This window comes from Rutidosis leptorrhynchoides, chromosome 8 (assembly GCF_046630445.1).
Source record: "Rutidosis leptorrhynchoides isolate AG116_Rl617_1_P2 chromosome 8, CSIRO_AGI_Rlap_v1, whole genome shotgun sequence".
Lineage (NCBI taxonomy): Eukaryota > Viridiplantae > Streptophyta > Magnoliopsida > Asterales > Asteraceae > Rutidosis > Rutidosis leptorrhynchoides.
In genome coordinates, this window is record NC_092340.1 from 173,279,292 (window position 1) to 173,292,555 (window position 13,264).

Sequence of the window (13,264 nt, forward strand, 5' to 3'; positions counted from 1 at the left end):
TATTTCATCCTTTAAATTTTCCTCTTTTAAAACTCCTTGTTGCGCCTCCTTTATTTGAGTAGTAAGGTTAGTGTGAATCATTATATTCATAGATTTTACTCAAATGGGTTCTCTGTCCTTCCTGATCAAGGCGTCGGCTACCACATTTGCATTCCCCGGGTGATAACGAATCTCAAAGTCATAATCATTCAACAATTCAATCCACCTACGCTGCCTCATATTCAGTTGTTTCTAATTAAATATGTGTTGAAGACTTTTGTGGTCGGTATATATAATACTTTTGACCCCATATAAGTAGTGCCTCCAAGTCTTTAATGCAAAAACAACCGCACCTAATTCCAAATCATGTGTCGTATAATTTTGTTCGTGAATCTTCAATTGTCTAGACGCATAAGCAATCACCTTCGTTCGTTGCATTAATACACAACCGAGACCTTGCTTTGATGCGTCACAATAAATCACAAAATCATCATTCCCTTCAGGCAATGACAATATAGGTGCCGTAGTTAGCTTTTTCTTCAATAACTGAAACGCTTTCTCTTGTTCATCCTTCCATTCAAATTTCTTCCCTTTATGCGTTAATGCAGTCAAGGGTTTTGCTATTCTGGAAAAGTCTTGGATGAACCTTCTGTAGTAACCAGCTAGTCCTAAAAACTGGCGTATGTGTTTCGGAGTTTTCGGGGTTTCCCACTTTTCAACAGTTTCTATCTTTACCGGATCCACCTTAATACCTTCTTTGTTCACTATGTGACCGAGGAATTGAACTTCTTCCAACCAAAATGCACACTTTGAAAACTTAGCGTACAATTCTTCCTTCCTCAATACTTCTAACACCTTTCTCAAATGTTCACCGTATTATTGGTCATTCTTTGAGTAAATAAGTATGTCATCAATGAAAACAATGACAAACTTGTCAAGGTATGGTCCACACACTCGGTTCATAAGGTCCATGAACACAGCTGGTGCATTAGTTAAACCAAACGGCATGACCATAAACTCGTAATGACCGTAACGTTTTCTGAAAGCAGTCTTTGGAATATCATATTCTTTCACCCGTATTTGATGATACCCGGAACGTAAGTCAATCTTTGAATAAACAGACGAGCCTTGTAGTTGATCAAATAAGTCGTCGATTCTCGGTAGTGGGTAGCGGTTCTTGATGGTAAGTTTGTTCAACTCTCGGTAGTCGATACACAACCTGAATGTACCATCTTTCTTCTTGACAAACAAAACAGGAGCTCCCCACGGTAATGTGCTTGGTCGAATGAAACCACGCTCTAAAAGTTCTTGTAATTGGCTTTGCAGTTCTTTCATCTCACTGGGTGCAAGTCTGTAAGGAGCACGAGCTATTGGTGCAGCTCCTGGTACAAGATCTATTTGAAATTCAACGGATCGATGTGGGGGTAATCCCGGTAATTCTTTCGGAAATACATCGGGAAATTCTTTTGCGACGGGAACATCATTGATGCTCTTTTCTTCAGTTTGTACTTTCTCGACGTGTGCTAGAACAGCATAGCAACCTTTTCTTATTAGTTTTTGTGCCTTCAAATTACTAATAAGATGTAGCTTCGTGTTGCCCTTTTCTCCGTACACCATTAAGGGTTCTCCTTCTTCTCGTACAATGCGAATTGCATTTTTATAACATACGATCTCCGCTTTCACCTTCTTCAGCCAGTCCATGCCAACTATTACATCAAAACTCCCTAACTCTACTGGTATCAAATCAATCTTAAATATTTCGCTACCCAGTTTAATTTCTCGATTCCGGCATATATTATCAGCTGAAATTAATTTACCGTTTGCTAATTCGAGTAAAAATTTACTATCCAACGGCGTCAATGGACAACTTAATTTAGCGCAAAAATCTCTACTCATATAGCTTCTATCCGCACCCGAATCAAATAAAACTTAAGCAGATTTATTGTCAATAAGAAACATACCCGTAACAAGCTCCGGGTCTTCCTGTGCCTCTGTCGCATTAATATTGAAAACTCTTCCGCGGCCTTGTCCATTCGTGTTCTCCTGGTTCGGGCATTTTCTAATAATGTGGCCCGGTTTTCCTCGTTTATAACAAACTACATTGGCATAACTTGCTCCGACACTACTTGCTCCGCCATTACTCGTTCTGACACCATTTGTTCCTTTCGTTCTGTTAACCCCTGGTCCGTAGACCTCACACTTCGCCGCGCTATGACCATTTCATTTACACTTGTTACAAAATTTGGTGCAGAACCCCGAGTGATACTTTTCACACCTTTGGCATAGCTGCTTCTGATTATTGTTGTTGTTGCGGTTGTTATTGTTGTTGGGATGATTGTTGTAGTTGCTGCTGTTGTTGTTGTTGTTGTTGTTGTTGTTGTTGTTGTTGTTGTTGTTGTTGTTGTTGTTGTTGTTGTTGTTGTTGTTGTTGTTGTTGTTGTTGTTGTTGTTGTGCCATTTGTTGTAGTTGCGATTGATGTTGCGATTGTTGGGATAATTGTTGCGATTATTATTGTAATTGCTGTTGTTGTTGTATTGGTGATTCTTATCACCGTTTTCCTCCCACTTTCTTTTGACTTGCTTCACATTGGCCTCTTCAGCCGTCTGTTCTTTAATTCTTTCCTCAATCTGGTTCACTAGTTTGTGAGCCATTCTACATGCCTGTTGTATGGAGGCGGGCTCTTGTGAACGTATATCTTCTTGAATTCTTTCCGGTAATCCTTTCACAAACGCGTCGATTTTCTCTTCCTCATCTTCGAACGCTCCCGGACACAATAGGCACAATTCTGTGAATCGTCTTTCGTATGTGGTAATATCAAATCCTTGGGTTCGTAACCCTCTAAGTTCTGTCTTGAGCTTATTGACCTCGGTTCTGGGACGGTACTTCTCGTTCATCAAGTGCTTGAATGTTGACCACGGTAGTGCGTACGCATCATCTTGTCCCACTTACTCTAGATAGGTATTCCACCATGTTAACGTAGAACCTGTGAAGGTATGCGTAGCGTACTTCACTTTGTCCTCTTCAGTATGCTTACTTATGGCAAACACCGATTCGACCTTCTCGGTCCAACGTTTCAATCTGATCGGTCCTTCGGTTCCATCAAATTCCAAAGGTTTGCAGGCAGTGAATTCTTTGTAGGTGCATCCTACACGATTTACTGTACTGCTAGATCCAAGGTTATTGTTGGTATGTAGCGCAGGCTGTACTGCGGCTATGTTTGAAGCTAGAAAAGTACGGAATTCCTCTTCATTCATATTCACGGTGTGTTGAGTAGTCGGTGCCATTTCCTTCAAAATAGTCAAATGGAACAAGTTAATCATACAGAATATTAAGAGTAGTTAATAGTATTTCGTAGCATAATATGAACTCATTTATAAAAGCTTTTTCTTCATATTAGCGTTTTATAAGTTTAAATTCGGGTAGTACCTACCCGTTAAGTTCATACTTAGTAGCTAATATACAATTCAACTACTACAATTCTATATGAAAAACTGATTGTAATAATATTTCGCGTTCAAACTTTTATACAATATTTTACAAACTTACAATACCGCTTATTTTACATAAAGCATGAAATATAGCACACAATAACTTTGATACAAGATAGTTGTGAAGATAATTCTAGCTAGTACACAAGTCGTTCAGCAAAGGCAATAAAGATACGTAATTCATATGTCCAGAAACAAGTCATGCATTCTGGTTTTACTAGGACTACTTCCCATCCTTGGTCTTGTGGAACATAACCGTTATGGCCGTTGATAAGACAGCGTGTTGTAACGTCATCAAAGGGACGAGGGCATGTTTCATGGATTTGAGAGTGACCCAAGTTTGAGTCTAACAACTAAAAACTAACCTTGCCTTTCAAAAAAAAAAAAAAAAAATGACCAACAGTCTCGTAATAACCTAAAAACCTCATTTCTTACCCCAATTACCGACTCCGTCACTTGTGAGAACGTTTTGTTTAATAGTTGTAGCCCGATGTTCTTGTTCTCACTTTGGTGAGAAGCGAACATTACTAATCCGTAAGCATAACATGCTTCTTTATGTTGCATGTTAGCCGCTTTTTCTAAATCACGAAGTCCTATATTCGGATATATTGAGTCAAAATAATTTCTTAACCCGTTGCGTAAAATAGTATTTGGGTTCCCCGCAATATATGCGTCAAAGTAAACACATCGTAACTTATGGATTTCCCAATGTGATATCCCCCATCTTTCGAACGAAATCCTTTTATAAACCAAGGTATTCTTGGAACGTTCTTCGAATGTCTTAAAAACTGATCTCGCCTTAAATAGTTGTGCCGAGGAATTCTGACCGACTCTAGTCAAGATTTCATCAATCATGTCTCCGGGTAGGTCTCTTAAAATATTGGGTTGTCTATCCATTTTGTGTTTTTATACTGTAAAATAGACAAGAGTTAGATACATAAAAAAAAAATACTTATTAATACAAGAAATTTTTACATATATCATAAAGCATAAGCACAATATATTACATATATTACACCACACGAATACAACTATCTTATTCCGACTCGCCCGTTTCTTCTTCTTCGGTTTTGGTTCGTTTTGCCAAGTTTTTAGGGATATATAATGTTCCCCTAATACGAGCCGTCGTTTTCCACATTGGTTTAGAAAAACCTGGTGGTTTAGAGGTTCCCGGGTTATTGTTACAACTTAAGGGCTTCGGGGGTTGACGATACATATAAAGTTCATCGGGGTTGGAATTAGATTTCTCTATTTTTATGCCCTTTCCCTTATTATTTTCTTTTGCCTTTTTAAATTCAGTTGGGGTAATTTCTATAACATCATCGGAATTCTCGTCGGAATCCGATTCATAGGAGAATTGGTAATCCTTCCAATATTTTGCTTCCTTGGCGGAAACACCATTGACCATAATTAACCTTAGTCGGTTGGTTGAGGATTTTCTTTTACTTAATCGTTTTATTATTTCCCCCACCGGTTCTATTGCCTCCTCCGGTTCCTCCTCTTCCGGTTCTGATTCTTCTTCCGGTTCTTCTTCGGGAACTTGTGAATCAGTCCAATATATATTCGACTCTTCGTTATTATTAGGTGAGTCAATGGGACTTGTTCTAGAGGTAGACATCTATCACATAATATCAAACACGTTAAGAGATTAATATATCCTATAATATTCACATGTTAAAAATATATAGTTTCCAACAAAATTTGTTAAGCAATCATTTTTCAAGTAAACACGGTCGAAGTCCAAACTCACTAATGCATCCTAACAAACTCGATAAGACACACTAATGCAAAATTCTGGTTCTCTAAGACCAACGCTCGGATACCAACTGAAATGTCCCGTTCTTATCTTTGAAAAACGTCTCATATAGAGGTCAAAACCTCGCAACGAAATCAATTAATATGGAACGTTTTTAATCAATAAGAACGGGACATTTCAAGCGGGGGGTTTACGTTTATGGCTCCGGTTTGCTCTCAGTAGAGCGTATAAGTGGTGTGTTGTGTCTTGACTCTATGGTGCGAATCCTTGGGCGCTTAGGCATTTTGGTTGGTATCGGGTCGTTAAGCTCGTTCGAGTGAGACCCTTAAGGTTTTAATTTTGTTGTACATGTTATTGATACGGGTGATGTTCCTAATGGAAGTACCCTATGGTAACGTTTAATTGTCGGGCGAAGGGCGTAAGACTTGGTGTAACCAAGCATTCCTTAGTATTTGGGAAATGTTTCTACCAAGCCATGGAAATGAGTTTTGGTGTTCAGATGCTAGAGCGTGTTTGCTCTTGTGTTGAAGTTGATGAACCATGAGGTTCGACGGGTGGGATGAAACCCGAGAAATCGAGTGTTTCGGATCTCGATGTATGTTGGTAAAGGAGTCTACGTGACGCGACATTAGGTGCCTCTTTTATACCTACTAGCGTGGTGTTCGACTCCGATTATGTTGCGGTTACATTGTACTTAGGGTACCGAAGTGAAACCCTTAGTTACATGAGTGACTGGGTGAAGTTTGACAAGCTATAGCAATTGGATGAATGCGAGAGTGGAGTTGTGTAATTTGCGGTACACTTTTCGTTCGAAGTGTTAAGGATTGGTTGAAATCCTTTGTGTGCTCAAGATTGGAGCAAGACATGGTTATGGGCCGTGTGAACCCAATTATTGGTAAAGTCTACCTTTGGTAGCATTGTGCGGGTGTACGAGATGTGGTTATGGAACGTAGTTCCAAGTGGGGGAGTTACACTCCCACACGAGGAGGTTTTTAGTGTGAGATTTCGGATGATGCTCATAGTGGATCCGAAATTGGTGTCGGGACCTAGATTTGGTCAATTTGCGGTAGAGTACAATTTCGGTTAAAATTGTACTTATGATTTTGGACTTAAATTATCACCGAGGTGGTAATGTGGTAAATCTCGTTGAGAGATATTGGACGTGTTTGATGAGCAAGGTGAGATCCCTCGGTTAAGGGATGTGCGTGACGGATTCTCCTTTAGAGAATTATTGTTTTGTGCCTATGCGCGATATAGGTGGTGCTTGCTCGATTGTGATGGCGATGTTCGCGTGTGCGGGAGATTCCAAGGTGAGTGGAATGATTCTATGTATGCGTATATACTTAGTTTGCTTGTTGTATTGTGGCAAGTGCTATCCAATTGCGAGGATTCACTTTTCGTTGGCCACGGTTGGAATGTGATAAGTAATAAGTGATACCCGTTAGGATTCGCTTTTCGTTGGCTACTTAATTGTGTGTGAAATGCGTTTTCCGTTAGGAATCGCTTTGGTTTGGCCATGTGTGAGGCATGTGACGAGTGATTAACGTTTGACTTATCGCTCTTCGTCGATCACATGTAGGTAGTTGGTTATGTGGCGAGTGATTAACGTTTGACCTATCGCTCTTCGTCGGCCACATGTGTGATTGAGGTAAGTGTTAACGTCTCGGTTGCACTTTTGTAGGCCTCTTGTTGCGTAGTGGCAAGTGGTTAACGTTTGATCTACCACTTTTCATCGGCCACGTATGCGTAAGGATGTGGGGCAAGTGGTATCCAATCGTGAGGATTCACTTTTCGTCGGCCCCATTGTTTTGTTTGTTGGCTATATTATTGGTGTGTTGTTACTTTAGCGATGTACATGTTAAGGGTACGCTAAAGGGATTTCTAACTTGATACGAGATTTGGAATGTTAGCTCGTTTATGTCATGCGGTCGAGGCATGAGTTCGTTCCGGTTCGGGGACGAAGCAAGATTTAGTGCTCAGTTTGGTAGAATTTGGTAAATCACGGATGATGATTTAAAGCGGAAGGGTAACTTTTGAGTAAAGCCGCCTAAAGGAGTTGAGCGAAATCTTCGGATTTGTGGGAATTGTTGTGGACATCGAAAGTACGTCGAAGGACCATAGGGTGTAGGTCCGGATTGGTTAAGTGACGAAGATCACGAGGACGTGATTGAATTTAAGTGGGGGAGAGTTGTAAGACCCAAATATTTATTGTACATAATGTATTTATGGTGTACGATGCGTGTATGAAGTGTACGAAGCATGTACGTGTTGCTCGAACGTCGAAGGAAAACTGGACGTTGTCTGAAGTGACAAGGTGTGTACGTATCTTTTCAACCCCAAATAAAGTTTGTGTTGATGTTTAAAAGCCTTACCATTGGAAAGAAAATCTTATTACGTTTCCAACGATATTTGATTCGTCGAAAACGGAGCTACGGTCAAAAAGTTATGGCCAAAACAAGTTACTGAAAACTGACCTGAAGGTTGGAGCGGCGCTCCACCTTATGGAGCGGCGCTCCGATTGCTGCTGATGCAATTTTCAGCATTTTTAAAGGGTTTAAATGAGGGGTACTTTGGTCTTTTCACTTGGGGTCGGTTTGGGGTCATCAAAACTGATCCATTGATCATCTTGGATCACATTTCACTCATCAAACACTCTCATCAAACCCTAGAGTGAGAAACCCATTTTAAGTGTGAGAAAGCTCCATTTGGAGAAGGAGAAGTTTGATTCGGGTCAAGTCTCAAGTATTAAAGTTGTTCTACTCGTCAACGGCATCATTTTGGCGGTATTGGTAAGTTCAAACTCCGAATTTCATCTTTGTAATTTGATATTCAAGTTTAAGGTTTTGAGCTAGTTAGTTGTAAAACTCATTTAGGAGGTGAAATGGGTAATTGTAGCTAATTATTGTTGATGTTGGTGGGTTTTGGGTTGGTTAATGATTTAACCATGTTTAAGACTTGTAAATGGTATATAATCACTAGTATTAGTGATTATTGATGTTTTGGAAACCATTAGGGTTCTTGTGGTTGACTAATTTTGACTAGAGTCAAAGTTAGGGTTTGTTGATGATTATGACCCAATTGTCGATTTAAAAAGGTTTATAAAGTTAAAATGGATTAAGTTGAAGTATAAAACCGAGTTAAATATGTTTTGGTGTCAAAACTTGCTAATGGCGTGATATTGACTTTTTATGGGTCAAATTAGGGTTTAAGTGTCATTTTGGGCAAGATAGGTGTTTAACACCTATGATTGGGTTTGATTGGCATATTAGGACCATTCTCACTTGTGTTAGTGATTATTGGTTAGTTTGGGCGCGGTTTGTGCTTGAAAGTGCATTTGGGTCGAAATTGCACTAGTTGTCAATTTGGGTTGATTTGTATATCCACCCTAATTGTGTTACTTGTTATGTGATAAATGGAATAGGTACATTCCATCGGCGATTGCGGATTATTCGGTGGAATTCTTCAAGGCGACAAGGTGAGTGTTAATATCTTATATGCATATGTATGTGTAGGATGGATGCGGGTCGGGTGAAGTGGTTCTCGGTTATAGAGCTCACTTCACATATAGGTGGATTTGATGGACTTGGGTACATGTCCAATTGGCACGGTTGTGCGTTTTGGTTGACCACCTTTGGCGAGATGCACACTTCGTGTGTACATTATCACATGGGCTTGTGAGTGTAATATTTTATACGTATGTATATGAGTTATTTATTTGTGGGTTATGGGTTAAAGTTCGATGTTGACGATACCATACCCTAGAGTATATTGTAGTGTTGATGAGGGCTTAAAGTTCGATGTTGACGATACCTCATGTATGGAATTTAAGTTCGATGTTGACGATGCCATACGACTATTGTAGTGACGTTGATGAGGGTTTAAAGTTCGTTGTTGACGATACCTCATATGTGGGTTTTAAGTTCGATGTTGACGATACCACATTAATTCATTCGATGAGGGTTTTAAGTTCGATGTTGACGATACCTCATACGTGGGTTTTAAGTTCGATGTTGACGATACCACGTTAATTGGGACGAATGGGATTTAAGTTCGATGTTGACGATACCATTCGTTGAGCTAGCCTTGAGATCTTGAATACTTTTGGATGTTGTGAACATCGATGTTTGTCGTATTATTGTGATATATATATATATATATATATATATATATATATATATATATATATATATATATATATATATAAATATAAATATAAATATAAATATAAATATAAATATATATATATATATATATATATATATATATATATATATATATATATATATATATATATATATATATATATATATATATATATATATATATATATATATATATATATATTGTCGTATTGTTGTGATGTAGCTAACCCTCTGGGTGTAGATTAATGGCGTTGTTCACATCGTCGTTGGTGAACTTACCTTATTGTTGACATTGTTAGCTTGTTGCTTAGTGATCGTACGGTATGCTTAGACTAGCTTGCCTTTATGCTTGGATGCTTCGGTATGCGGTATTTGATTATTTGTGTGGCGTGTCCATTTTATGCATATATATGTATGTAGTATATTTTCACTCACTAAGCATTAGCTTACCCTCTCGTTGTTTACATTTTTATAGATTTGCTTGGATGAGGTGGCTCGGGTAAGCGTGGGAGCTAGTGGCTCACGTAGTTGCTTTAGAAGGCTTGCTTTTGGATTAATTAGGATTGGGTAGCGTATCCCCAATCGCCATGCTCGGCTTTTATTTTGTGTTTAAAATTGTGGGGTCGAAACTTGTATTTTATACTTAAAGGGGTAATTTGGGCACATGTGGGCCCGGTGTCGTAAAACCCTTTTTATTAATGGAACGTGTTAGTTTTAACTATGTTAATGTGTTGTGAAAAGTGTTTTGCCTAAATACGTCGGGAAGTGGTCAAACATTTTTGTGTTTTTGACTTTTGGAGACAGCAGCCTGTCCAGGCCATTCTGTGCGCCGCGCGAATGTCTGGCGCGCCGCGCCACCAGCTGAACAAAGAAATTTTTTTTTATGTAATATTTACGCGGGATTGATTGTGGTTTGGTTTGGGTTGTTACAAGTGGTAACAGAGCATGATCTAAGGGATTTAGGTGACTTTAGATAGGTGCCTATGTTCTCATTATAATTATAACTATAATAACTATATCTAATAGACAAAAGTTATGAAAGTAACTACGGGTATTTTTTAATTTTCACTTTTTTTTTTTTAATTTTAACTAAAATTTCATTTCACAAACAAAGCCCCTAACACTTTTTCAAAAATTCAAATCGACCCCCAAACAGGAGGTAAAGTGTCGAATAATCATTTTCATAAAAAATCTTAAATAAACTCACCTAAATATTCAACGGGTCATATCTTCTCGCTCGCAACGAGTTAAATTTTTCCGACACCATCGTTAAACTCGAAATAATTTTAGAAACACAATGTCACTAACTATACGCAAAACGGACGCTTTTTAAAAAACGCTAAATATTTGGGGGTACTTTTCATACACTTTGATTTTGCGTTAAATTTTTAAAAGTCCACAATTCCATAGCGAAACGCGGAGATACACATATATTGTTAATTTAAAATAGCATTTAAATCTTTCACGGGTTATAGCTTTTAGTTCGACTCGAGTTGCGGTTCAACGACATCATCGTTAGCCACGAAATAAATTTTACAAACTAAACGAAACCGAACCCCCGGCGCGAAGCGAGGGTTCGAAAACTAGTTTTATCTATTTAAGTAAATGACTATTAATTTAACAATAAAAAATTGTGATGCAGTATTATTGCCCTCTCTTCCAAAAATAATGATTCCATCAAACATCTACCATGACTAACTCTTTACGCTTACGGAGTACAAATTTTGTTCTTTTGTATTTGAAAACTTTTTGTTCAACTCATCTGGTAATTAATTAGTGCAGAAAGTGCATTTGCATGAGGATAAGATTTTAGTAATCTAGAATACATTCCCACATCTACAATCTACTCCATTTTGCTTGATATAAAAGAATAAAACGGATACATCACGCATCCCTCTGACTTTATTACTTCCAATTAAAAAAAAAAAAAAAATCACATGCTTATGTGCTTTGTTTATATACTCTAGTTTACAAAAAGTATATTACTAGAATATATTAATATAACATTCAATATTGGCAGATAGGTATCTACTCTAAATCAAAAACAATATCTAAAACCTTTTGCCATAAACTTAAACAAAAACGCATATTCGGACACATTAAGAAAGATATATAGGAAATTAAGAAGGAAATTGATATATATTCAACTAATAATCAACTAACACTATTAAAATTACTCTAAAGATGGCTGATTCTAATAAGTTTTTGTAAATATCAAGTAAAAATAAAATTATAAAATAAAAAATCCCAAATATAGTTATTGCATTTTATATTATAATATAAGTTTAAGTTAAAAAACAATGACAGTACTAAATAAAACAATAAATCTAGGAGAACTTTATTCTGCCCGAAACCAAATCATATGTCGTCACCATCAAATAATATTCAGAAATCTTTTAACAATTTCCTGACCTGTTCCAATGTGACAAATAACACTATAGTAAATGGTCCCTGCCTTGATATTGTAGGAATAAATCCTTTGTATAGAGCCATCGGACCTTCAGTTCTGATAGTTTTCAGGGCGCAATCAGCTGCGCCCGCATACGGTGGCACTTTTCCAGGCTCCACCTTCATATTCATAACCCGAGTCTTAATCACATCGATTGGGTTCGTGACTACAGAAGCCACAAACCCAGCCGCAAAACTTGCAGTCACATGAGTACCGAGCCCGTCTTTCATCACACCCTTTTCCAATATCGCCTCCTTGATCTGATCGTACGATGCCAACTGCGATGCAGTTACTAACATTGCGCGGTTCACCGTAAGAGATGAACCGCGCCACAGACTACCAATCCCCTCGTTTTTCGTCATTTGTGTGATTGCATCCACAACGCTCTTATAATTACGACGTTGCGCTGCTGGCAGCCTCCCATCGGCCTGCATTCGAACCATTGCCACGTCAGCCGGGTTTCCAACCGCAGCACCGATTCCACCAGCGATCAATCCGGCACCTATCTTTTTCCAAAGTTTCATGTTTCCGGTTTCAGGATCTGTCCATCTGATTTTCAGCACATCATAGAGACCCATACGAGTAGTAGAATAAAGCGTTTGACGGAGAACGGTAGCAGATATGCCGGAAAATAAGGCAGCCGCTCCGTCTTGTTGAATGATCCGCATCCCAACAGCAACTGGCCCTACACGTGGAGGGCCGGTGACGGGGATGTTGGTACCCAATGAAGCCGGAGCGGGTCGAACCTGATGGTTTTCACCTTGAAGTTGCATCCGGACCTTGATGAGATCAAGGGGGTGTGTTGAACATCCGGCTACTATTGATGCTATGCCACCTTCAACAAATCCTTTTAATCCCATTATTATTATTATTTTCCAAATAGATTTAATAATTTGAAAAACAAATTGTGTAAAAACCGGAAAATGGGAAATTAATTAAAGTGATGAGGAGCAGGGTTTATGTGGACGGAGATTGAATTGGAGGAAAAGTGGGGGATGTTTGGTCTATGAGACATATGCTACAAAGAAAGAGGAGTTAATGATGAGATGGTATGATGCTTTTTGAGGAAAGTTGAACAAGTAAAGTAAATATGTATCATACAATATAAATAGCAGAATTTTGGGTAATTGCCGTTGCATATAAAATTTATTTTTACAAGATTTGGTATATGCCGTTACATAAATTTTTTTTTTTTGAAAGGCTATGCCGTTACATAAATAAATTGATATGGGTTTTGTTAATTAGAGAATTTATTTGCTGAATATAAACGTTAAAATTTAGTGACACATTAATTTAATTTAATACTTTCTTTTGACAAAAATATTGTAAAAGATTTTAGAGCTAAAGACCCTTTCATAAAAATGAAAGAGTCTAACCGTTACATAAAAATGAAAACTATAATTTAGTTCTTATATTAACGTGGAAAATATCAGCTTCTGTATAGCAAAT

At 38.1% G+C, this 13,264-nt stretch overlaps 1 protein-coding gene across 1 annotated transcript; it reads right to left on the bottom strand.

Moving 5' to 3' along the window:
- Positions 1-11,617: 11,617 nt before the first annotated feature.
- LOC139862381 (mitochondrial uncoupling protein 5-like) lies at positions 11,618-12,880 on the bottom strand. Its single transcript, XM_071850976.1, has one exon. It carries the CDS (start codon positions 12,673-12,675, stop codon positions 11,752-11,754), a length of 924 nt encoding a protein of 307 aa, XP_071707077.1. The 5' UTR covers positions 12,676-12,880; the 3' UTR covers positions 11,618-11,751.
- Positions 12,881-13,264: the final 384 nt, after the last annotated feature.

What these genes read in the sequence shown, in the direction of transcription:
- LOC139862381 (XM_071850976.1), bottom strand. Translation starts at nt 12,675, where the DNA reads ATGGGATTAAAAGGATTTGTTGAAGGTGGCATAGCATCAATAGTAGCC.